Source organism: Nanorana parkeri, unplaced genomic scaffold (assembly GCF_000935625.1).
Source record: "Nanorana parkeri isolate BGI_ZX_2015 unplaced genomic scaffold, ASM93562v1 scaffold977, whole genome shotgun sequence".
NCBI lineage: Eukaryota > Metazoa > Chordata > Amphibia > Anura > Dicroglossidae > Nanorana > Nanorana parkeri.
Genome location: NW_017307245.1, coordinates 513,103 through 539,102, shown reverse-complemented (window position 1 = coordinate 539,102; position 26,000 = coordinate 513,103). Strand labels below are relative to the sequence as shown.

At 47.0% G+C, this 26,000-nt stretch overlaps 1 protein-coding gene across 2 annotated transcripts in view; it reads left to right on the top strand.

Moving 5' to 3' along the window:
- Positions 1-26,000, top strand: part of LOC108795524 (24-hydroxycholesterol 7-alpha-hydroxylase) — a 53,937-nt gene that overhangs the window by 14,113 nt on the left and 13,824 nt on the right. For both annotated transcript variants that reach the window (XM_018566802.1, XM_018566801.1), the window contains exons 5-10: positions 3,230-3,323; positions 7,791-7,886; positions 8,439-8,529; positions 13,330-13,463; positions 14,405-14,500; positions 17,543-17,631. In XM_018566802.1, the coding sequence (XP_018422304.1) occupies positions 3,230-3,323; positions 7,791-7,886; positions 8,439-8,529; positions 13,330-13,463; positions 14,405-14,500; positions 17,543-17,631 (600 nt within the window). The remainder of the gene's footprint in view (positions 1-3,229; positions 3,324-7,790; positions 7,887-8,438; positions 8,530-13,329; positions 13,464-14,404; positions 14,501-17,542; positions 17,632-26,000) is intronic.

Sequence of the window (26,000 nt, the reverse complement as noted above, 5' to 3'; positions counted from 1 at the left end):
CTTTAGTATAGCTGTATACATCAGACCAAAAAAAGGGATATCTGAGCAGGAAAGAAGGCTATGGCTTCTAAAGAGGAACAGTCCCTTCAAATAACAGTTGGGGAGCTATGTATTTGGTCAGAGGTCTTCAATACTCCTGGTGGGAAAGCTTGGTACATTGGTGCAGTGATATCCTGACTGTAGTTGGAGTGGCGAGCAGTTGGCAGTCAGTGTCAGTGTATAGCAGTGGGGTGAAGGTAGCCATGTGTCTGGAACAGCAGATGGGAGAAGTCCTTTCTGTGCAGTCCCTGTGCTCTGGATGGGCATCACCACTGAGGGTCTCAAAACATTTGTTCAGCTATTGCAAACCAGAAGAGCTCTGCTCCTTGATGAGATACCAGCAAGCCCATGGGATGGCTAACCAGCAGTTTCAATAAGGCTGATTTATGATGCATTTGCCCAGACTCTTATTTCTGTTGTAAAGTGATATTAAAATCAAAGGGTTTTCAGGCTAAATGCTGGTTAAATCTCTTACAATGGATGCTGCTTCTTGGTATTTAAGTTTTATCTTCCAACAGAATCAGCTGGTCCCCTGAGCACTGGCCCTGATCTCCTTTTCCTGTTTTAGGGTGGCTCCTTTCCCTTGCAGGGTCCTACATAGCCCCCATTTTGTGTGCTACTAAGCTGTAATACAGTTTTCTTTACAAGCTCAGTGAACCGTGAAAATGACAAGCTGTCTGTGGATTGAGTACTTCTGGCCATACTCTAGCCGTCGAGGAAAAAAAAGCTTGGTTCCCAATCCATGCTAAACAGCACAGACGGGGGAATCTGCGAATCTGCTGCAAGGCTACTGTATTGTGACAGTGGCAGGTGTGGCATTCAAGCAGAGCCAGCCAATCAGTAGACATGTGCCATTCTCTTCGTTCCGAATCAAAATTCAAAGATTTGGACACATCCGAATCCCAACGCATCCGAATTTCCGTTTCCGAATTTCGGATCCTGTCCGAATTTTGTTCAAAAACTAAATTGAATCGGACATGTGACTTGTCTGGCCAATCAGATGTGTTTTTCGGTTTAATGCATCCGAAATGGGTCTGAATCCGAATTTTCGAATTGCCATTCAGGTCTGGGAGCCTCACGTTTACTTTTATAATATTTTATTTTTTTTACTTTTAGGGGCTTCGGGGAAATATTGGGGGTCTAAACAGACTCCTGATATTTCCCTTTTAAAATAGAAAAAGAGATTGAGGACACAAAGTCCTCAGACACACACAGAGTCCTCAATCTCCTTTTTCTGCATCCCCTGTTATCAATGAACAGGAATCCTCTATACTGAGTGTTCCTGATCATTCATAACTTGAAAATATAGTATGGGAGATTCAGCTTTAGTATTAATGGAGAACTATGAGGGGAGTGCTTTTCACTCACCTCATAGTTCTAGCCGACCTGTGACAATGAGACTGTCACAGGTCGGCTCAGTAGATCGGGAGGTGAGCGAACACATACCGGCGTTCACTCACCTCTCGATCCTGTCCCGGCTCTCTGCCGTGACAGGGGAGGGGCTGGATTCCCCCCTTCCCGCTCCGATCTGCCAGCGCTGACTGGCGTAACGGACGGGGGAGGGGGCGGGTACAGCTGGCTCTGCCTGTAGATAGGTAGAGTCAGCTGTCAGTCACGCAGCTGGGCTGATCCTGGCACAATTGTCAGGATCCGCTTCAGCTGCGGCATCTCAGTACACTTGGCACACATTTTATGTTAAAAAATCTGAGGGTTTAATGTCACTTTAATATCTGTATATGGATATCTGTGGTATTCGCAACGAATATATCATCCAAATCCGAATCCCGATATAACGGAATATCTGAACCAAACCAATTTTTTCCGCAGCTTACCTGTCTACCAATCAGATCTCCACTTTTGTGCATCACTGCTGCGGCTATCCTCGCTCAGCTTTGTGTAATGGATCCCGGGGACGCCGCCGTTCCGACTCACGGAACCGAGTGGAAGCTCCGCCCCCGGGCCGACGACGTCATACGAGACCGCCTCCGGCCTCGTCATAAGCCTCAATCTCCCACCTGTCTGGCGTTCCAGCAACCCTATGCGGACGCCAGACGAGTGCCGGTCTCACTGCATGCCACTACTTCCACCGCAACCTTCCACAGCTTCAACCACTCGACAGCTGAACCCCAGCTGACAAGCTCCTCGGGATCTCTGCGCTAGCGTGACCAGCATTACTCCCACTCAACCTTCCAGACTCCTAAACCGCAAGTATTCCCCTCTGGGTTGCTACCCACAGGGAATTCAACTGTCTGCTATAGTTACTGTGGATTCGTATGTACTGTTGCATTGAAGATAAGGGGAGCCTGCCCTCTGCTGGTGACTAAAGATATTGTCTGAACTACTAAGATTACACTGATTTTGTGGAACACTTAATTCATACCTACCTTGATGAACTGTGATACTGTGTGTTTAACATATGTGAAGTGAACATATAAAGTTACACAAACAACAGGTTCTTTGGGATACAACAGATTGGGAGAACCAAGTATTGGGGTTGTGTGAATCGAACATAACTACCACAGAAGTGCATTCCGGTGTGAAGTAACATTAGTGAAGCCTATCACTCCCGCCATTGGTCCTAGAGACAACCCCATATTTGCTGCATACCTTAATAGCAACTATTGTAGGAGTAGTAAGCTTAGTTAGGTTGGAAGATAGACCGATGATGCACTGAGCTTGCTTGGCAATATTAAACCTTGCCATCACGTACTCCTGCGCTAGAGCACGTGACTGTTAACGTGTATCCGCAGCTGAGCTCCATCTTCCTATTCAAATAGATTATTACACTTTGCTCCTCATTAAACATTATAAAGTGTATATATTGTCAGTGTTGTTATACTTCTAGCACAGCAGCTTATATATTAGGGTTGTTCCACAGCGCGAAACCTCGATATTCTTTGTTCCTCATTACATACCAAAGATTGCAGATCTCGTATTTGCCAAGGATGACATTTCTGGCCACCCAATGAATCAGCCTATGAGCTGGCATGTTCTGTTCACCTTGCTGGGTAATACACCATAACAACATTGACTTTGATAAATAAGACGCGATTAATTCAGGGAATCCGATGATGTAGATCATTATTCTGAGTCAACCTCTCTCAGTGTATCTGTTTCACACCATGCTAAGTATAAAGAGCAGAATTTGGCGCTGACTGTGTTATCTGATCTCTCCTGTTCTGTCTTTCAGAGACTGGTCTCTGTCCAAACAGTGGCTGCTAAAATTGTTTAAAAACATTATCCCTAAAGAGGAAGAAAGTAATCCGTCTGAAGACAGCGCTAAGGTAGACTCCGCCTTTCAAACATTTAAAGTAGCGCTCCAGCCAAAACCATTTTTTTTGCTCACATTTGCATAGGGTGGGGAAGGGCTTCTATATCTGCCGGTTAATAATGGCTCTCTGTGTCTGCATTGGAGAGATGAAGACAGTAAAGTCACCAGCACACCAAAGTCCACCTTATCGATCCCTCTATATTGACATCAGATAAACATGGTGTCACAAGGAAACACAACCTTTCGGAACCACATGCTGCATTTTTAAACCACATGGGGTTCCTTCATCAGGCAAAACGCTGTGATGATCATGAGCACACCATGAATGCCTGATGAAGGAAGAGAATGTGGTTCCGAAACGTTGTGTTTCCTTGTGATACCATGTTTATCCAACGTCAATAAAGGCAGATCTATAAGGTGGACTTTGGTGTGCTGGTGACTTTACTGTCTTCTTTGTTCTATGCGGTGCCATCCGCTGGTCACTACAGCACCCTCTGCAACTTCTTCAAGGTGACATGGGTCAGAAGTGTGATGGGATATTCCTAACAACCGGTTGGAGAGATTTTCCCTCACTTCCTGTTCCTCTGACCCCTGTACAGTACATGAAGTAAATGGAAATTTCTCCAATGAGGAGGTAAGAAAAAATCCCGTGTATTAAAAAAAAAAACTGGGCTTTTTTTTTTTTTTTTCTTTCGTGGGTTCAACCAGCTGAGGGCTTTCTTCAGAAAACATGATCTGGGTGGCTGTAGAGCCACCAGATCACTTTTACGCGACTTGTGGGGTGCCACAATCCCAACCACCACCAGACCCCCCACGCTCCGTGGTTCCTGGGCTCTCCCGGCACCACAATAGGCACTGTCAGGATAGCAAGTAGGAGGATATCAAGGAACATGCATTCCCCAAAGTCCTCTGCACATTGTGAATCTGGAAGTGCCCAGCTCCGAGCATTTACAGGTTCAGAGTTTTCAAAATCCCGGCTGCAAAGCCGCGTATGCAGCTGAGTGTGCACAGCCTGTGCTTGATCAGCTGTAGCAGTGAGCAGAAGAGACATTAGGGGTCTAACAGACCCCTTGATGTCTCCATAAAGAGTACCAGTCTTTTGCCCAATGTAAAATGTACTCTTCCCAATAGTTAGTGCCAGTGGGGAACACTGCAGGCATCACATGCTGACTCTATATTTCGGGAACTCACTCACAGTCAGTTCTCGAACTATCCAGCTGGGACTCCCCACTCCCCCCTCTGCTCCTCCAGCACGCTTTGGAGGTACAGACAGAGGAGGGGGTGGGCACAGCTGGCTCTAGAGAGGCAGAGCCAGCTGCCTGTCAGACTTTGGGGTGAATATCGTCTTTTCCAGCTGCAGCACGGCTCTGCCCTGTCAGCAAATAGCAGGCAGTAAAAAAACTAATCAAATAACATTTTTTTAAAAAGATAAAAGCACCGCCGTCATGCTGCACACACCCATGTGGATGCAAACGCACCCGTAGGGTGCACACGTGTATTTAAACAATGATTGTTCAATTTATATTGGGTATCCATGCCCACCTGACAACGTCACTGTGCTGCTAGGCAATGGCAATGATTGACAAGCAGCAGGCATTCCCGGATGGAGTTTTCCTGCTTACAGTCCACCTATGCTGCTAACGCCCACCTAGTAAGTATAACACACTAAACCACGCCCACCAATGTCGCGGAAAAAGAATTGGCACGTCCCCGACATAATGCGGCTACAATTGATTGACAGCAGAGAAAACAATTCAATTTAATAGGCGGGCCAACGTCAGGACAAAGAAACCGCAGAGCGGCTTTGTTACTTTTGCGCCCAGCGGAGATAACCCCAGGTAATGGCTCCATGTACAGTTATATCTGAACACCATTGCATATCTGCTGTCAGCCTGTCATTGCTTTGTACAGGCTCAACATCATCTCTGTGGTCTCAAGGACAATGACGGGGAGTCGAAATAACTCGGCTTGTAACAGAAGGTGGCTGTGCAATGTTTTGGGTGGGACAGGGTGCCATTCCGCTGCCCCCTCACTTACCTGCATCACAGGGTTCTCCTCCGTGCAGCTTTTTTGTATATTTTTAAATTTTGTATGGCTGAGCGTGGCTTTGCCCGCATCATCTATTCACAGATCCATTCACAGGATATGTGAATGGAAAAACCATTGAGGCAGAGGGACTCGTAGATCTGTATGGAACGCAAGTTGGGTGATATCACAGCACTTGTAGTCCATTGATTACCTCCTCTTCCTCTGCAGCAGCCTGTGCATTGCACCTGTGATCAACTGATCACGATTGCAATGCTTTGTAGGTTGCTATGCAAAATATTTATACATTTTAATTTTTGCATGGGTGCAATTAATAATTGTTTACAAAAAGTAGACTATGCCTTCAGGAGTAAATCCCAAATTTGTGAGTTGCCACCAGAAGATGAATAGAGTAATAGAGGAATCTTGCAGTGGGGATACCAGTCTTGTAACAGGTGGCGCCTTCAATTTTGTAAGCAATTTCCAAATATTTCAGAAAGTACATCGAAATACTTTTGTCATTTCTGATCATTTCGGTAATTTAAAAAGCAACAATCCATAGAGCATAAGGCACTGCCAAGAAATATCCTATCAACAAGCTGACATGTATAGGTGGAACTTCCTTGAACTACTATGTTACAAAGTATACCTGTTTCATTATGTCATCTGTGTTGGTATAGGATGGAATGAAGATCCAACAAATTCATTTCTTAGAACTGCAAAGGCGTCCGCTGATAAGGAAGGGCAGGGCTACAAGTTTGAATCTTAATTACTGAATGTTCATTGGTTAATGTCCACTTACGACGTGTCAATACAAGACGACTCCGTAGAAGATAATTATTTCTAAGTCTTCATAATGAATGGCCAAGGACGAGAGATAACACAAAGGAGTTCAAGGCACGGATATATCTGATGCTGATAATGATAATAGGTTAATCTACGCTAATGGAAGCAACTCAAACAAAGAAGGATCGCAGGTTCAAAGCCGCCACACAAAAGCTGTAGAGCCTCACGAAAATCCTTAATATAATAGTATAGCGCTAAAAAACCTCCTAATAATGTGCATATATGTAAATAATAAGTAATGGTGTAAAAAATATTAATAGAACTTGTGCAATAAATACATATAGATTGTATAAATTAAATAAAATGTGAGAAATAAATAAGTGCTCAAAACAGTATATGGATGACTAAACAATTTAAATACACGGGCCGCCAGAAAGGTAAGTACACAGCATCTTTTTGGCGTGCGTATTTTAGTTTTGCCCTGGGGTCACTTATATGAAAATAAATGTGGACGAAGTCTTCCATAGAACCTTTATAAAGCTGGCCATACAATCCAATGTTCTCATCTATTTAGTTTTAGATATGTGTGACAACCTGAGGTGACAACTCTGCTCTTCATTGTGGCTGCTTTCCCTGAGAGCGGAGTAAGGGGTAGATGATGTTCCACCGGGGTCCTCCTCACGGGAGTACCAGAGCCATTTCACACCAGTGAGGTGTAAACAGTGTTGTTGATGGAAGAAATAAAAATAAAACCTGGTTGATATGACCAACAACTTCTTGATTCTTGCAGTTTGCATTGTGAGTCCTGGTGTCCAACCCTAAGCGGAGATAATGTCCATGACCAACCACCGTACATGTGACAATAAACATCACCAAGTCAGGAAGTTATATAGAACGCTATGATTTGAGAATGATGCCACGTGGAAAGCATATTTGATACGTTCTTTGCCTGGTATATGTATATATTGGTGGTTGTTTTATAAAATTACATTTAGTATTGATTTCAATTGTTACACTTTTTGTAATGACCCGTTCATGGCTGGACCTCGCTCCCATTGCTCTGATGCATAGTTCTCTCCTTTTCTATCCTGGGGGATATTTAAAACCTAGAGTTGGCAGATCTCCTCTGCCATCTACTGGACCTTCTTTTGCTACATATAGACCTAGCTGCAGCTTTCACACCTGGCTTTTTTAGTTGACTAGTGAGGCCAGAGCTTCAACCATATGCTTCTTTAGCAGGGTCTGGTTGACTTATATCTGTCCACAATGTACTGGCTTTCTCCTGTGTATTGGACTGCATTTATCTCTGTTTGTACCGGTCTGTGCTATTGGCCTGCGGTCTGCATTTTATTGGCCATTGCTCTGTTTAACTGTCTTTCGCTAGGGCTCCCGGTCTTGATCATCCACTCCACTGCTGCCTCTGCTGTTGTCAGCCATTGCATAATCCACAGCCCTATGTCCCGCTATTGCCCATGGGTCTGCTAAGCTCATTGACGCTTTAATGTTCTGAAATTGTTGGTGGTATGGTCGGTGGCTTTGCTTCCAACAGTAAATACAATTCTGATTATCAGTGAAATGGGTGCAGATCATCTCGGAGGGATCAGAAGCTGCAGTGACATTTTTGTATTATCTGGGTGAATAAATACATTCATATTATGTTTTCTTGCAGACTTTGCTACATCATCTGCTGGACACTCTCAAGGGAAATGACACTTCTAACTACAGTCTATTACTGCTGTGGGCATCGCAGGCCAATGCCAACCCTGTAAGTGCAGCTGCATCAATGGCCTCAGCCAAAGCACCATGGTGGGAGAAAGAGGGTGTGCATTTTTTGTTTTGTTTTAGGTGGTGGTGATCTTTCATATCTGCTTCTAAAAGGATAAACCATTAGGGGACGTGACCTATAGAAGCTGTGCCCGAAAAAAGGTGATTGGACCACCTCTGTGTCTTGTCATTGGTTATCAAAGCGATCACATGGCAGTGTCTACCATTCACTGGTACAGCGCATTCCAAACCTAGATGATCCCGATCATAGACAGTTCTTATTGAAGACCTTTTTATAATTCAATCCAGTTGTCCTAAAAATGCCTCATAAATGTGTCTCTGTTGCCTGAAGGAAGCAGGTTTTATAATGAAAAGAAGATTCTGATTGGCTGCTGTGAACAATACAGGATATTGTGTAGGTTTTCTGTTTTCTTAGATACATTATTAGATGGCTTCAGATGTTTCCTGTATATTATGTGAAATACTGTCTGTATATGTGTAATGCTGTTCAGAATGCCAGCAATTCATTCTTGTCTTCATCTATCTATTGTAGATGACATTTTGGACCCTTGCCTTCATCATTTCGGAGCCAGAGGTTTACAGGAAGGCCATGAGTGAAATTACTTCTGTATTTGGTGAAGGAGGTAAGGAAGTCTGTAATGTCTACAAGCATGAGGTCACCAGGGGCAAAAGTGTAATTAAAGCCAAACTCTGGACAGAAGGACAGTTTTTAAATATATAATCAGTAGTGGGGATAGACAGACCTTCACAGGTCCGATCATCCAGCATCCTCGAAATTGGTTTATTCTCGCTCCCCCTATACTTCGGGCTGCTTGGGAGGCAGGTGCTGCTAAACCCCCCTCTCCTCTTGGCCAGGCACAAAATGGAGCCTGGGGCCCTTTGCTTTGTGATTGGCCAGGAGAAACGGGTTGGGGAAGCAACTGCAGCACTGAGGTAGGGAGGGAGCGAGAAGAAACTCATTTTGAGGATGCTGGAGGCAACCTGGATGATCAGACCTAATCCTCCCCTACTGATTATTTATTTGAAACTGTCCAGAGTTTGGCTTTAAAGAGGAACTCTGGGATTTTCAAAAGTGAACCCTTATAGTGAGGCTATCCCCGCTCTGCAAGGCTTAACTGCTCGTTTTGTTCGAGGGGCTAAAATAAAGAAAGTACACTCCCCTAAATGTCAGTCTCATCTGGCTGCTAGACTGGTCCTTGCAGTGTCTTCTTCTCCGGACTCATCACATATATATGCGAGGTCTATTCACTTGCATTAGATGTGAGGACGCCAAGGGACATTGGTCATAGCCAAGAGTGAAGGGGGAGAGAGATGAGTACTTTCCGCTACAGGACCAAGGATCAGGTGAGTATATCTTCTGTATTCTGGCCTCTAGAGAAAAATGAGCAGTTAACCCTTGCAATGCACAGGTAGCCCCACTGCAAAGGATACATTTTTACATAGCTGGAGTTCTTCTATAACTACAGTCCATGATCCATTCTTAATTGGCATTAACAGTTACATTTTTAGGACATGTTTTCAAGGCCTACCCCCTGCTTGGGCATTAGAAGAAGGTGATAAGCCCCTAAAGCTTTTCCTACAAATGTAACAGTCAATGCCAATAAAGAACTGTGTTGCTGCAAAGTGAACTGCAATTCCAGTATTGACCACCAGATGGCAGAGGTTCTCCTCAGCTGACCTGTCCGTTTCCCTGTATGTGGACGAAAGGTTTATTTGTCCCCGTGGAATGTTGATCATGACTTCGAGATTCCCCTTTATCGGGGAGGATTTGCGCCTGTTTATAGGAGAGAACAATTGTGCTATTTGGAATGAGAAGAATACCTGCCCTGCCAGGATAAGACTTGATGCTGTTAGGAAAAAATTTGTTCCATGCGTTCCGGGGAACTTAGACGCTCTTTCATCACACTGCGGGAACGCCGGTTACTTTTTAATCTTTCAATTATGTCAATTCTTCGACACATCGCTAATGAAAGATGAAATGGCAAATATTGCCAAAAACAATGTTATACTGTCATAAGAGCAGTGAGAAGAGCGGCCTTCAGTACGCAGAGCCCCGTCTATGTCTCCGTTATGGCTTCCGAAGCTTGAAACCTAAAAGTGTATGTAGACCCCAACAATGAACTTCTTATTTCCTCCCTTTTAGTCTGTTAAATATACCAATGGAAGCATTTTGTTATATCCCAAGCTCACCTTTCCCTCCTGGGTGTCTGAGACCTCCATGGCGAGTGTAAGGATGGAGAGCGTTTGCTGATCTCTCTTTGGTATCATGAACCTGGAAGTGATCGGCTCTGAGAACCTCTGGGTTCAGGGATGTCAAACCACGGCTGCTCTGGCTGGGGAGGAAGCTCGCTGAGCACAATCTTTGCTCGATCAGCTTCAACAGAGTGCAGAGGTGGCACTAGGGAGTCTAAGAGACACCTGATATCTCCTTAAATAGTACCTGTCATCTACACTATGCTATCACATGGGGGGTTATCACCATATTGTGATAGCAATAAAGTTAAGTTAAAAATGCAATGCATGCATACACACTATGCCCTCAGGCAGCAAGACTATGGCTGAATGAGACTTGCTTAGTACTTGCATGGGCACTATGTTCTCTGGCTGCAAATAGATGTGCTTAGGGCTCATATTTACGCAATATGTTCTCAGGCTGCAAGGAGACAGGGGCTGCAAAGAGACATGCTTAGAGCATGCATGCACACTATGTTCTCAGGCTGAGAGTATACTGGGGCTGCAGTGCTTAGGGCTTTTATGTGCAATATGTTCAGAGGCTGCGAGGAGACATGCTTAGGATATGCATGCACACTATGTTCTCAGGAGGAGAGGAGACTGGGGCTGCGAGGAGACATGCTTAGGATATGCATGCACACTATGTTCTCAGGAGGAGAGGAGACTGGGGCTGCGAGGAGACATGCTTAGGGCACAAATGTGCAATGTGTTTGTGGCTGCAAGGAAACATGCTTAGGGCATGCATGCACACTATGTTCTCAGGCTGAGAGTAGACAGGGGCTGCAGTGCTTAGGGCTTTTATGTGCAATATGTTCATAGGCTGAGAGGAGACATGCTTAGGATATGCATGCACACTATGTTCTCAGGAGGAGAGGAGACTGGGGCTGCGAGGAGACATGCTTAGGGCACAAATGTGCAATGTGTTTGTGGCTGCAAGGAAACATGCTTAGGGCATGCATGCACACTATGTTCTCAGGCTGAGAGTAGACAGGGGCTGCAGTGCTTAGGGCTTTTATGTGCAATATGTTCATAGGCTGAGAGGAAACATGCTTAGGGCACAAATGTGCAAGATGTTTGGGGCTGCAAGGAAACATGCTTAGGGCATGCATGCACACTATTCTCAAGTCTGCAAGGAGACATGCTTAGGGCTCACATGTGCACTATGTTCTCAAGCCTGCAAGGTGACATGCTTAGGGCTCACATGTGCACTATGTTCTCAAGTCTGCAAGGAGACATGCTTAGGGCTCACATGTGCACTATGTTCTCAAGCCTGCAAGGTGACATGCTTAGGGCTTGCATGCACATTTTTCTCAAGCCTGCAAGGTGACATGCTTAGGGAATGCATGCAAAGTATGTTCTTAGGGCTTGTTCACACCATTTTCTGGTCCAGATCTGGTGCAGATCTGCAGACGCGGTGCTATGCGTGCAGTGCGTTTTACCTGTTCCAGATGCGTTACAGTTCCTTTTTTTTTTTTTTTGGAGTGGGGCTGCCAGTATGTCAGTCAGTTTCGGCGCGTTTTCATTGCGTTTCCGGACCGGAGAAAATGTGACATGCAATTTTTTTTCTGTACGGAACGGACTGCGCTGGTGAGAACTGGAGCCCATAAAACACATAGGGATACATTGCTATGCATTTTTAGGGCAGGAGGGAACTGTTCTGGTCCAGACAGAATCTGGACATCATGTGAACAAGCCCTTAAGCTTTTAAAGAGACATCCTTGGGGCTGACATGTGAACTATGTTCGCTGACCACGAGAAGACGGGGTCTGCGAGGAGATGTGCTTAGGGCTCACATGGGCAATATGCTTACGAGCTGCATGGAAACTGGATCTTGGAGGAGACATGCGCACTATGTTCTTGGACTGCAAGTAGACGTGCTTAGGGGTCACATGCGCACAATGTTGTTCAGCAAGCCAGGAATCATGGGACATGTAGCCCCGTTGTTTCAGATCCTACCCATTTGTAAAGCGTGTTCTCTCCAACTGGAAGTTGGGAAAGCGCAGTGAAGAGGCACACAGCACACAGATCTTCTGAAAAGAAAAATACACACGGGCTGTCCGAAAAGTCCCATTCTTATATGTCATTGGACGGCCTTTAGCTTTGATTATGGCACGCATTTGTCCTGGCATCGATAAGCTTATACAATGTCACAATGTTTATTTCCATCCAGAGTTAAATTTATTTTTCACCAGGATCTTGTAGTGATGATGGGAAGGTCGGGCCACGGTGTAAAGTCTTCTCCAGCACATCCCAAAGATTCTCAATGGGGTTAAGGTCTGGACTCTGTGGTGGCCAATCCATGTGTGACAATGATGTCTCATGCTCCCTGAACCACTCTTTCACAATCTGAGCCCGATGGATCCTGGCATTGCCATCTTGGAATATGCCCAATGTGCCCTAAGGGAAGAAAAAAATCCATTGATGGAAAAACCTGATCATTCCGTATATTCAGGTCGGCAGCTGACTTCATTTTTTGGGGACATGACGTTGCTGAACCAAGACCTATTATCCAATGGAAGGCTCTGATCTATCTGCTTAGCTAAATCCAGGTGGTGACGTTTTTTTGGAAAGGCAGGATGGGTTCTTGGTCCAAAATGATGGGGAAAAACATTAGGTACAGTACATGGAGCTAAATGGACAGCAGGATTTTTGTTTCAAGGGTTTAACATTGCTTTAATTCACCTTGTATGCCACCACTGTTCTTTGAGTTGATGAATTAAAACATTTACAGGGTTATTCACAAAAGGGTGAAGAGTTTGGAGAAGGCAGGAGAAGAGAACAATCTAGGACAAAATGGCTGATTTGGAAACATTCTCCAATTCGGCTCACTTTCCAGTTCAGCTATGTCGTCCTAGATTGTTCACTTCTCCAAACTCTTCACCCTTCTGTGAACAGCGCTCTTAATGTTCTCCTCATTTGTTTCCTGTTGCTGATGATTAAATAGAACTTTCTACCAAAACACAATGAGGGGAATTTATCAAAACTGGAGCAAACAAAACCTGGAGCAGCTGTGCATGGCAGCCAATCAGCTTCTCTCTTTCATTTTCTTAATTGAACAAACTGAAGAGAGAAGCGGATTGGTTGCCATGCACAGCTGCTCCAGATTTTGTCTGCTCCAGTTTTGATAAATTCCCCCCAATGAATTTCTTTAATTTCCATCCCGTATATTGTCTTTGTCTCTCTTTGGACAGGTCAGGATCACTTATATATTACCGCAGCAGATCTGAAGAAACTCCTGTTTGTGAAATCCTGCGTCCTGGAGGCCATACGCCTGAGGTCACCGGGAGCTATTACCCGGAAAGTGGTAAAACCTTTGAAAGTTTATGTAAGTGATTCCAACCTTCCGTATAGTGCAACAACTAGGAATGCACCGATACTAGTATCGGTATTGGTGTCGATACCGAGTATTTGGGCGAGTACTCGTACACACCCAAATGCTCCGATACTTACCCCCGATACTTGAACTTCCGGTCAGAGGGAGATTTCCTCTGACCGGCAGTGCCGCGAGGGAACATGGAGCCGGGAAGCTGGCTCTATGCTGTTTGTCCCGGCTCGATCCTGATTGGCCGGAAAGCCGGCTTCCCAGCCAATCAGTGGCGAGCCGGGCAAACAGATCTGATAATATGGTGACACAACCCCCACCCTGCAGACAAATCATTCCCCTCACATAGATCCTTAGCAGAAGTCATCAGCTGGGCAGACACCGCTCTCCAGAATCTGCCTACGTCTCCTGTGTGTACAGCGCCCACGTGATTGGCCCTCAGCCTGCTACTGAGCATGCACAGGATTTCTGAATGAGAGCCCTGGGCAGTCTGCGCATGCGCAGTAGTAGGCTGAAGGCCGATCACGTGGGGGCTGTACACACAGGAGACATGGGCAGATCCGGGAGAGCTTGGAGAGCGGCCATAGGCCTGTGTAAGTTACCACTTGAGTGACTCAGAGCTAAAAGCAAAGGGAAGATGAGTATGTGCTGCTGCGTAGGGGAGGAGGGGGGTATAAGGGAACCTGTTGCCTTGCGTAGGGTAAAGCACAGCGCTTCGCTGTAAAGCTGAACTTCAGGCGATCAGCTAAGCACACTGAAAAGAGAGCACGGAGCTTTATCATTATTCGCTGTCTTCAGTTTTTGTCCTTTGTATCCACATCTGTGCAGTGCGGCCAATAAAATGAGTCGTCGGCCTCCCCGTCCACCACTGGCCATATGCTTTGACTCTAAATCACAGGTTGAAGCTTTGCCTGACCCATTGCTTCTTTTTCTCCTTTCTACAGAATTACGAGATTCCTCCCGGGGACCTGCTGATGTTGTCTCCGTATTGGGTTCATCGGGAACCCAAATGTTTTCCTGAACCTGAAACGTTTAAACCAGTAAGTTACCAAACGGGCATCTCGGGGCACTTATCTGAGGTTGCTTTCCTATGCAGACACTTTTAAGGACGTGCAGAGCTGAACTCCACTCGGCAGCTGAATCACAGTTAAAATATATCAATGTGAACTGTTTACCCTGTCAAAGGATTTTCAGTTCTGTTAAGCTCCTCTCCTGATTCACTTACCCAGTACAGCTTGGTCAGCTCTACATCCCAGGCTGTGGATTAGGCAATGAAGGAGCAACAGAACACTGCTGAGGTCCTCCGTGTGCTCTCTCTCCTCCTGTCAGCAAGCTCCTAGTGTTAGGGCCTTTGTAGACAGGCGTTTGTGCTCATTGGAACTGTTTGCTCTTCAAATAAGTCAGTGGAAATGCAAAGGTAGCTTGAAGCAGGTTGATGTTGCTTAGGAGGAGGTCAACTGTGACTTAGGAGGAGGTCAACTGCAGCTTCAGAGAAGGTCAACTACAGCTTCGGAGAAGGTCAACTACAGCTTCAGAGAAGGTCAACTGTAGCTTAAGAGAGGGTCAACTGCAGCTTAAGAGAAGGTCAACTGTAGCTTAAGAGAAGGTCAACTGTAGCTTAGTAGACGGTCAAGTGCAGCTTAGTACAAGACCAATAGCAGTTTAGAGGTCAGATGTAGCATAGCAGGAGGTTAAATGCAGCTTAGGAGGAGGTCAACTGCAGCGTAGGAGATGGTCAGCTGTAGCTTAGCAGGAGGTCAAGTGCAGCTTAGGAGAAGGTCAATGCAGCTTAGGAGAAGGTCAAATGCAACTTAAGAGGAGGTCAACTGCAGATTAGAAAGAGGTCAACTGCAGCTTAGGAGAAGGTCAACAGCAGTTTAGGAGGTCAGCTGTAGCTTAGCAGGAGGTCAAATGCAGCTAAGGAGTTCAACCGCAGTTTAGGAGGCGGTCAACTGCAGCGTAGGAGATGGTCAGCTGCAGCTAAGGAGAAGGTCAGCTGCAGCTCAGATGCATCTAAGAACAAAGAAGGATCTCAAACTGATGAAATGCATGCTGCATTTTCCCATAGACACTGCTCTCTGTGGTCTTGTTGGGGCGATTTCCTATCACTTTCTCTTCCAGTGACAACATGGTCGCCAGGATATTCCAAATCTCCAACAAGAACACACAGCAATAAAAACACGTTTTAGTAGATCAGGATAGGGCTAGGAAGTCAAGTTTTTATTGATGAGATTTGGTGTAGAGGAAGGAAAGAACCCAAAGCAGAATGTATAGTAAGTCCAGATTTAATTTTATTCAGACTCTTATGTCATAAAAAAACCAACTACTGGCGGAAACGGATGGGGGAGGGGCGGGTACAGCTGGCTCTGCCTCTAGATAGGCAGAGCCAGCTGTCACTCACGGAGCTGGGCGGATCCAGATATAATTGTCGGGATCCGTTCCGGCTGCTGCGTCTCAGTATACTGCGAGCTGTAGCTTGCGGTATACTGAGCTTAGGGTGACGGGAGGACGCTAGTTTGTTTCCTCCCGGTACCTTAAAGAGAGAAAAAGCCCTAACCCCATAGTTCTCCTTTTAACCAGCATCTGGAGCAATTATACTCATTACCCATCAGGATCCCTACAGTTTTATCAGCCCAGTACACAGTTCATTGAACAGTACAAGCCCTGATGAAGGGAGGCCCTTTGAAATCCCTGAAACGTGTTGGTCGGAGTCTGAATATAAATTCAATCTGGACTTTCTATGTTCTGCTTGCGGCGCTTCAATTACAAACTTATGGCCAAATAAACCCCTGTGTAAGTGTTCGGCGTATACCAAGTGCATTATAAACCCACACCCTTGAATTTATAAAGAGTGTCGCACCTCTGCACAACAAATGCAGGTGCCTGAGGAGGGGCAGCACTGGAATCAAAGTGGCCATACCGCGAACACTCTATCCTTAGTGCATAACACTCTAGCAACCGATGACACTGTGGGCAGAAATCACTCTAGCAACCGATGACACTGTGGGCTGATGGCACCCTGGCAACCAGTGACATTGTGGGCCAATGGCTCTCTAAGGCCCCGTTCACATTGAGCGATTCGCAAATCACGCGTTTGTCGCGCAATTTGCATTTTGCGCGTTATCGCGCAAATGCTTGCATCGAAAAGCATTGAATCGAGGCAAAATCCGCTCCAAAAAGGGTCCTGCTGTAGCGACACACGACCCGCGACAGCAGGACCCTTTGCCCCATTGCAAAGCATTGAAGAGCGATATTGCGCGGTAAATAGCCGCGATATCGTGGGAATTACCGCGCGATAAATCGCTCAATGTGAACGGGGCCTAACAACCAATGACACTGTGGGCCAATGCCTCTTTAGCAACTGCTAGAGTGCAATTGTGGGCCAATTGCACTCTAGCAGCCAATGACACTGTGGGCTGATGGCAGTCTAGCAACCAATGACACTGTGGGCCAATGGCACTCTAGCAACCAATGACTCTGTGGGCCAATGGCACTCTAGCAACCAATGACACTGTGGGCCAATGGCACTCTACCAACCAATGACACTGTAGGCTGATGGCACTCTAGCAACCAATGACACTGTGGGCCAATGGCTCTCTAGCAGCTAGTTACACTGTGGGCTGATGGCACTCTAGCAACCAATGGCGCTGTGGGCTGACAGCATCCTAGCCACTGATAAAGCTGTGGGTCAACAGCGTCCTGGGAAACAATGACCCTGTGGGCCGATAGCATTGTAGAAACAAGTGACGGTGGAGGGTGTGAATAGTAGAGCCCTGCTTACTCCGAACGTACATTGGGCTTGATTACCAGAGAAGAGTGCTAGAACGTCCAAGGAGGGCTGTGCTGGGGAACTGACACTTTCCGGAGGCACATTGCAAGTGAATACAAAGTCATTTATGGGAAGGGAAAGCGCTTCATTATAAGGAACTTGCTGCTAAAACAGAAAAAAGAGAAAAAAAACCTCAGTGACCATTTTTAGTCGGGACCTGCTGCCCCGAGGGCCGTCATTTCATATCTAGGAAGGGAAAGTTGTGATTATTTACTTAAGGCCTCGTTGGAAAAACTGTGCTTTCTTCCCACAGGAACGCTGGACGGAGGCGACTCTAGAGAAGAATGTATTTCTGGCCGGGTTTATAGCCTTTGGAGGAGGGAAATATCAGTGTCCTGGCAGGTCAGTGTAACATGAAGAGCGCTTGTTAAAGCAGAACTATGAGGGGAGTGCTTTTCACTCACCTCATAGTTCTAGCCGACCTGTGACAAAGAGACTGTCACAGGTCGGCTCAGTAGATCGTGGGAGGGGGCGGGTACAGCTGGCTCTGCCTCTAGATAGGCAGAGCCAGCTGTCAGTGAACAGGTATCTGATTGGCTGCTCTTTTATTGTTGGTTTATGGTCACCTCCCTCCTGTTTTTTATATACACTTTATTGCCAAAAGTATTGGGACACCCCTCCAAATCATTGGATTCGGGTGTTCCGTGAAATCTCCTTGCTACTGAATATTCCGCTGTTAGTGGTTTTATAACAAAGTGGAAGCAACTGGGAACAACAGCAACTCAGCCACGAAGTGGTAGGCCACGTACAATGACAGAGCGGGGTCAGCGCATGCTGAAGCGCACAGTGCGCAGAAGTCGCCAACTGTATGCAGAGTCAATAGCTACAGACCTCCAAACCTTCAGATTGGCACAACAACAGTGCGTAGAGAGCTTCATGGAATGGGTTTCCATGGCCGAGCAGCTACATCCTGGGATGCCATTAAAGTTCATGTGCGTGTAAAGGCGTCCCAATACTTTTGGCAGTATAGCATATATGAATCACAACGGGCAAGACGTGAATATAATGAAAACTATATTTGCCCTGACTACTAAGGCTTATATGGCAGGATGGAAATATGGGAGATGCCATTGTTGACATGCAGGCTCAGGGTTTGTCATCCTCATCCTGCTCCCACTACATAGTATGACACTGTGTGCAACAAATGAACTCTCTGATAACTAAAATGCACATGTTTCTGTAGCTTGCGCTACTTAGGTAGGACGGAAAGACTGCTTGAGCAGTGGCTCAGGTTCAGCATGCATTATATGGCACGGAGGATGGCATTCTATCTATGTATGTCTGATGTGAGCAAGGTTTACAGTATAGGGTTAGGGTTATAGGGTTTCAAGCAGATGTTCAGCTCCAAGGTATGTTATATATGACACTTTGAAGATGTGTACCTGATGAGGTGTTTGAGGAAGGATGAGCTCGGGTTCTGTACAAACCTGCAAGGAATCGGTCAGTGCAGGTGCGATCAGCTGCAGCCAGGGCATTCACCTCCCTGCAGTTGTGCCTAAACAAAGGGGCAGGATGCTGGTGACATCATTATCCTTATATAGTCATATTAGGTCAATGTCATGTGGCCATAAAGGGACAAGTGATGTCACCAACATCCTGCTCCTTTTATTTACGTGCAGCTGCCAAGCGAGGAATGCCTCGGTCTCAACTGATGGGGCCAGTACTTACAGCTTCATACTGGGTTTGGACAAGCTCAAGTTGAGACCGAACTCCATGCTTAGTTCACACTATAAGGAGTAGTACCATGAATTGGTTGACTTGCAAACTTTACAAAAACACAAAGGTTTGGAATGGTGATATATGTATACTGTATGGGCAAACATTTGTGGACACAAATCAAGCATATAGCCATTCAGTCTCCATTGCCAAACAATAATATACAAAGACCATTTAGACAACAGTTTGGGGGAGACCTTTATCTGTTCCAATGTGACCATGTCCCTGTGCACAAAGGCAACTTCATAAAGACATGGTTTGATGAGTTTATATAAGATTTTGAGGTCTCACTGGAAATGTATGCTCATGTGGCCAAATCTTTGGGATACGGTACTGATGTTGGACGAGAAGACTTGGCTCACCATCTGCATTCCAGTACATACCAAAGGTGTTCAGTAGGTATGAGATCACTGCTCTGTGCAGATCACTGCTCTGTGGATATTGCATTCCAAAACCATGGCCATATACACTATATTGCCAAAAGTATTGGGACACCCCTCCAAATCATTGGATTCAGGTGTTCCGTGACATTTCCTGGCTGCTAAATATTCCGCGCTCACCTGTTAGTGATATTATAACAAAGTTGAAGCAACTTGGAGACACAGCATCCCAGCCATGAAGTGGTAGGCCACGTAAAATGACAGAGCAGGGTCAGCGCATGCTGAAGCGCACAGTGCACAGAAGTCGCCAACTGTCTGCAGAGCCAATAGCTACAGACCTCCAAACTTGGTGTGGCCTTCAGATTGGCACAACAACAGTGTGTAGAGAGCTTCATGGAATGGGTTTCCATGGCTAAGCAGCTGCATCCAAGCCTTACATCACCAAGTGCAATGCAAAGCGTCACATGCAGGGTTGTAAAGCACGCCGCCACTGGACTCTAGAGAGGTGGAGACGTGTTCTCTGGAGTGACCAATCACGCTTCTCTGTCTGGCAATCCGATGGACGTGTCTGGGTTTGGCGGCTTCCAGGAGACCGGTACCTGCCTGACTGCATTGTGCCAATTGTAAAGTTTGGTGGAGGGGGGATTATGGGGGGAGGTGTTGTTTTTCAGGGGTTGGGCTTGGCCCCTTAGTTCCAGTGAAGGGAACTCTTAAGGCATCAGCATACCAAGACATTTTGGACTATTTCATGCTCCCAACTTTGTGGGAAGAGTTTGGTGATGGCCCCTTCCTGTTCCAACATGACTGCGCACCAGTGCACAAAGCAAGGTCCATAAAGACATGGATGGTGGAGTTTGGGGTGGAGGAACTTGACTGGCCTGCACAGAGTCCTGACCTCAACCCGATAGAACACCTTTGGGATGAATCAGAGCGGAGACTGCGAGCCCGGCCTTCTCCTCCAACATCAGTACCTGACCTCGCAAATGGTCCAACATTCCCATAGACACACTGCTAAAGCTTGCGGACGCCTTCCCAGAAGAATTGAAGCTGTTATAGCGGCAAAGGGCGGAGCCAACTCAATATCGGACCCTACGGACTAAGACTGGGATGCCATCAAAGTTCATGTGCGTGTTAAGGCCGGCGCCCCAATACTTTTGGCAATATAGTGTATATGGGGTAAGCCCCCCCCTTTGCGGCAATGACAGCTTTCACTCTTCTGGGAAGAATTTATACAAGATTTTAGAGTGTGTCTGTTCAAATTTGTGGCCATTCAATTAAAGAACATTTTATGAGGTCAGGTACTGATTTTGGATGAGAAGATCTGGTTTTCCTTCCTTGGACCACTTTTGGTCGGTCCTGACCACGGCAGACCGGGAACATCCCACAAGAGCTGCAGTTTTGGAGTTACTCTGACCCTGTCGTCTACCCAGCCAGCCGAAGTTCAGCTGAAGTGAGTAGCCGAATGACGTTCGGCTCCCATCACTTTGGCTCAGTTATTCACTTGGCTTCCTTTGGCCCCCGTGTTCACTTAATATATGCCTAATATACATCCCCCCCCACTTCCAGGTGCCATTGTTATATATCCCACCCACTTCCAGGTGCCATTGCAATAAGATGTCAATGGATTGGGTACAGAGTAATGTTATGCAATGGTGAAGCAGAGGTGGAAGGTCCTCTTTAGGGAGAAGTAAATAACATATGGGGGTCCATTGACATGGGCTGTTGATATATTAGGATATGAGTGGTGTGTGTGGTTTTATGTTTTGTGTGACAGCTCTCTCCTTGTGTATGCTGATGCTTCCTGTCATCGGGTTATTTATACCTCCTCGGCAGCCATGAGGCCAGTGTTTGAAGAACAAGAAGGCCACTTAACGTGCAAACAGCAGCTGATGTCACCGGGGCCCTTATCTCCATTGCCGCTGACTGGAAGAAGCGATGCAACTTTTCCGATGTCTGGCTGGCGCCGGGCCAGAGAGATTTGTGTCTCTTCTCTTCATCTGCCGCCATTTTACTGATGAGACACATTTTTTCCTGTGAGAACAATTCTTTGAGACCTGTACAGGAAAGATGTGTGTGTGGATGAGGCCCGAGGTGTGTCTGTAAAAAGGAAATTATGTGTCAGAAGTAGATCTAAAGCTCCTCACTTAAGTCTCATAGAAGCTCCAACATGTCAATGTCATTTCAAAAGTTGTTTTCAGTCTTCAAAGCTGAACTCCGGGATAAGAAAATATCGTCCTCATACAAGAGTCATGTGTATTCTTAACTTGGATCTTGGTGAGCTTTGTGTATTTCTTCCTGATCTGTGCAGTAATAAAGTGTGAACCTTGGAGCTTCCTGTAATAATGACCACTCACTACTGCTCTCTCTCCTTGTGCAGGGTGACTGGTCTTGTCTCCGCCCCCTCCTGTAATAAAGACCGGTCACTACTGGTCTCTCTCCTTGTGCAGGGTGACTGATTTTGTCTCTGCCCCCTCCTACCGTATAATTTTCTCTAGTAGGGGGTTTGCTTGTGTCAGGGTCAGTGTTAGTGCCAGGGTCAGTGTTAGTGCCAGGGTCAGTGTTAGTGCCAGGGTCAGTGTTAGTGCCAGGGTCAGTGTTATTGTCAGGGTCAGTGTTATTGTCAGGGTCAGCGTTACTGTCAGTGTTAGTGTCAGGGTTAGTATTAGTGTCAGCTTCAGTGTCAGCGTTAATGTCTGGGTCTGTATTTTATGGGGGAAAAACATGGAACTTGTGTATGATACCAGTGTTAGTGTGAGGGTCAGCAATAGTGTCAGGGTTAGTGTCAGTTTGAGGGTTATTGTTAGTGTCAGGATCAGTTTTGGTGTCGGGGTTAGTGTCAGTATCAGCGTTACTGTCAGGGTCAGTGTTAGTGTCGGAGTTAGTATTAGTGGTAGTGTCAGGGTCAGTATTAGTGTGCCAGGGTCCGCATTAGTGTCAGAGTCAGTATCGGCGTTACTGTCGGGGTCGGTAGTAGTGTTAGAGTTAGTGTCAGGTTCTGTATTAATGTCAGGGTCAACGTTACTGTCAGGGTTAGTGTCAATGTTAGTGTCAGCATTAGGGTCAGTGTTAGTATCTGGGTCAGGGTTACTGTCAATGTTAATGTCAGGGTCAGTGTCAGTACCGGTGTCGTTGTGTTTTAGGTAGGATGGGAAATTCACAATATTGTTTCTGGGTCCTACTAGAGGTGCAAAGAACAAATAACGCACACATTGGTATCGCAGCGAATGTCAGAAGCAGGAGAATTTATTTTGGATTATATTTGGTGGCGGGTCATGGTAATGGCAAGAAATATACAGCTAAAATTTTAAAACATTAGATTTTTTCTCTCTTGGCCCAAGTTTTCTTTGATAATTAAAAAAGAAGGAACACAAAAGTATTGGCAAATATTTAGCAATTTTACTAACGCACACCAAGGTTGCAAAACCGAGTACCAGCATTTGTTTTATCTTCCGTCATTGAGGGGCTTCAGGCAGCAGGATATAAACCCCAATTCCCTTTTAACTACAAGTGTCCTGGTTTGGTCGCTGAGCATTCACTCGTACAGTCTCAGGAAATCCTTGTAGCCAAGCCAGATATCAATTGCATATTCTAATCTTATATCCGGTTTAGCGTGCGTGGCAATTGAACCATCTGTGTTGCTAATTAAATGGCTTGTTTCCACTTTTAATTACTAGAAAGGATCACAATGGACATTTTCTGAAGTTGGCAGGACGGTGGGTACACAATGTGTGTGTCCAGGGACGAGCCATCCTGTTCTGTGTAGTTCAGTATTGTGTTGCTTTGATAGTGCTACGGAAGCTACAGAAGAAGAAAAAAATGGGGGAATAGAGGAAAGACGGCATGGGGTGGTATAGGGAGTAGAGGAAAGACTGCATGGGATGTGATGGAGAACAGGGGAAAGATGACGCGGGGTGGTATAGGGAATATAAGAAAGACGGCACGGGGTGGGATGGGGAATAGAGGAAAGACGGCACGGGTGGGATGGGGAATAGAGGAAAGACGGCACGGGGTGGGATGGGGAATAGAGGAAAGACGGCACAGGTGGGATGGGGAATAAAGGAAAGACGGCACTGGGAGGGATGGGGAATAGAGGAAAGTCGGCACAGGGTAGGATGGGGAATAGAGGAAAGATGGGATGGGGAACAGAGGAAAGACGGCACGGAGTAGGATGGGGAATAGAGGAAAGACGACACGGGGTGGGATGGGGAATAGAGGAAAGACGGCACAGGTGGGATGGGGAATAAAGGAAAGACGGCACTGGGAGGGATGGGGAATAGAGGAAAGTCGGCACAGGGTAGGATGGGGAATAGAGGAAAGATGGGATGGGGAACAGAGGAAAGACGGCACGGAGTAGGATGGGGAATAGAGGAAAGACGGCACGGGGTGGGATGGGGAATAGAGGAAAGACGGCACAGGTGGGATGGGGAATAAAGGAAAGACGGCACTGGGAGGGATGGGGAATAGAGGAAAGTCGGCACAGGGTAGGATGGGGAATAGAGGAAAGATGGGATGGGGAACAGAGGAAAGACGGCACGGAGTAGGATGGGGAATAGAGGAAAGACGGCACGGGGTGGGATGGGGAATAGAGGAAAGACGGCACAGGTGGGATGGGGAATAAAGGAAAGACGGCACTGGGAGGGATGGGGAATAGAGGAAAGTCGGCACAGGGTAGGATGGGGAATAGAGGAAAGATGGGATGGGGAACAGAGGAAAGACGGCACGGAGTAGGATGGGGAATAGAGGAAAGACGGCACGGGGTGGGATGGGGAATAGAGGAAAGACGGCACAGGTGGGATGGGGAATAAAGGAAAGACGGCACTGGGAGGGATGGGGAATAGAGGAAAGTCGGCACAGGGTAGGATGGGGAATAGAGGAAAGATGGGATGGGGAACAGAGGAAAGACGGCACGGAGTAGGATGGGGAATAGAGGAAAGACGGCACGGGGTGGGATGGGGAATAGAGGAAAGACGGCACAGGTGGGATGGGGAATAAAGGAAAGACGGCACTGGGAGGGATGGGGAATAGAGGAAAGTCGGCACAGGGTAGGATGGGGAATAGAGGAAAGATGGGATGGGGAACAGAGGAAAGACGGCACGGAGTAGGATGGGGAATAGAGGAAAGACGGCACGGGGTGGGATGGGGAATAGAGGAAAGACGGCACAGGTGGGATGGGGAATAAAGGAAAGACGGCACTGGGAGGGATGGGGAATAGAGGAAAGTCGGCACAGGGTAGGATGGGGAATAGAGGAAAGATGGGATGGGGAACAGAGGAAAGACGGCACGGAGTAGGATGGGGAATAGAGGAAAGACGGCACGGGGTGGGATGGGGAATAGAGGAAAGACGGCACAGGTGGGATGGGGAATAAAGGAAAGACGGCACTGGGAGGGATGGGGAATAGAGGAAAGTCGGCACAGGGTAGGATGGGGAATAGAGGAAAGATGGGATGGGGAACAGAGGAAAGACGGCACGGAGTAGGATGGGGAATAGAGGAAAGACGGCACGGGGTGGGATGGGGAATAGAGGAAAGACGGCACAGGTGGGATGGGGAATAAAGGAAAGACGGCACTGGGAGGGATGGGGAATAGAGGAAAGTCGGCACAGGGTAGGATGGGGAATAGAGGAAAGATGGGATGGGGAACAGAGGAAAGACGGCACGGAGTAGGATGGGGAATAGAGGAAAGACGGCACGGGGTGGGATGGGGAATAGAGGAAAGACGGCACAGGTGGGATGGGGAATAAAGGAAAGACGGCACTGGGAGGGATGGGGAATAGAGGAAAGTCGGCACAGGGTAGGATGGGGAATAGAGGAAAGATGGGATGGGGAACAGAGGAAAGACGGCACGGAGTAGGATGGGGAATAGAGGAAAGACGGCACGGGGTGGGATGGGGAATAGAGGAAAGACGGCACAGGTGGGATGGGGAATAAAGGAAAGACGGCACTGGGAGGGATGGGGAATAGAGGAAAGTCGGCACAGGGTAGGATGGGGAATAGAGGAAAGATGGGATGGGGAACAGAGGAAAGACGGCACGGAGTAGGATGGGGAATAGAGGAAAGACGACACGGGGTGGGATGGGGAATAGAAGAAAGACGACACGGGGGGGGATGGGGAATAGAGGAAAGACGACACGGGGGGGGATGGGGAATAGAGGAAAGAGGGCACGGGGTGGGATGGGGAATAGAGGAAAGACGGCACGGGGTGGGATGGGGAATAGAGGAAAGACGGCACGGGGTGGGATGGGGAATAGAGGAAAGACGGCACGGGGTGGGATGGGGAATAGAGGAAAGACGACACGGGGTGGGATGGGGAATAGAAGAAAGACGACACGGGGTGGGATGGGGAATAGAGGAAAGACGACACGGGGTGGGATGGGGAATAGAGGAAAGATGGCACGGGGAGGGATGGGGAATAGAGGAAAGATGGCACGGGGAGGGATGGGGAATAGAGGGAAGTCGGCACTGGGAGGGATGGGGAATAGAGGAAAGAGGGCACGGGGAGGGATGGGGAATAGAGGAAAGACAGCACAGGGTGGGATGGGGAATAGAGGAAAGACGGCACGGGGGGGGATGGGGAATAGAGGAAAGACGGCCCGGGGGGGGATGGGGAATGGAGGAA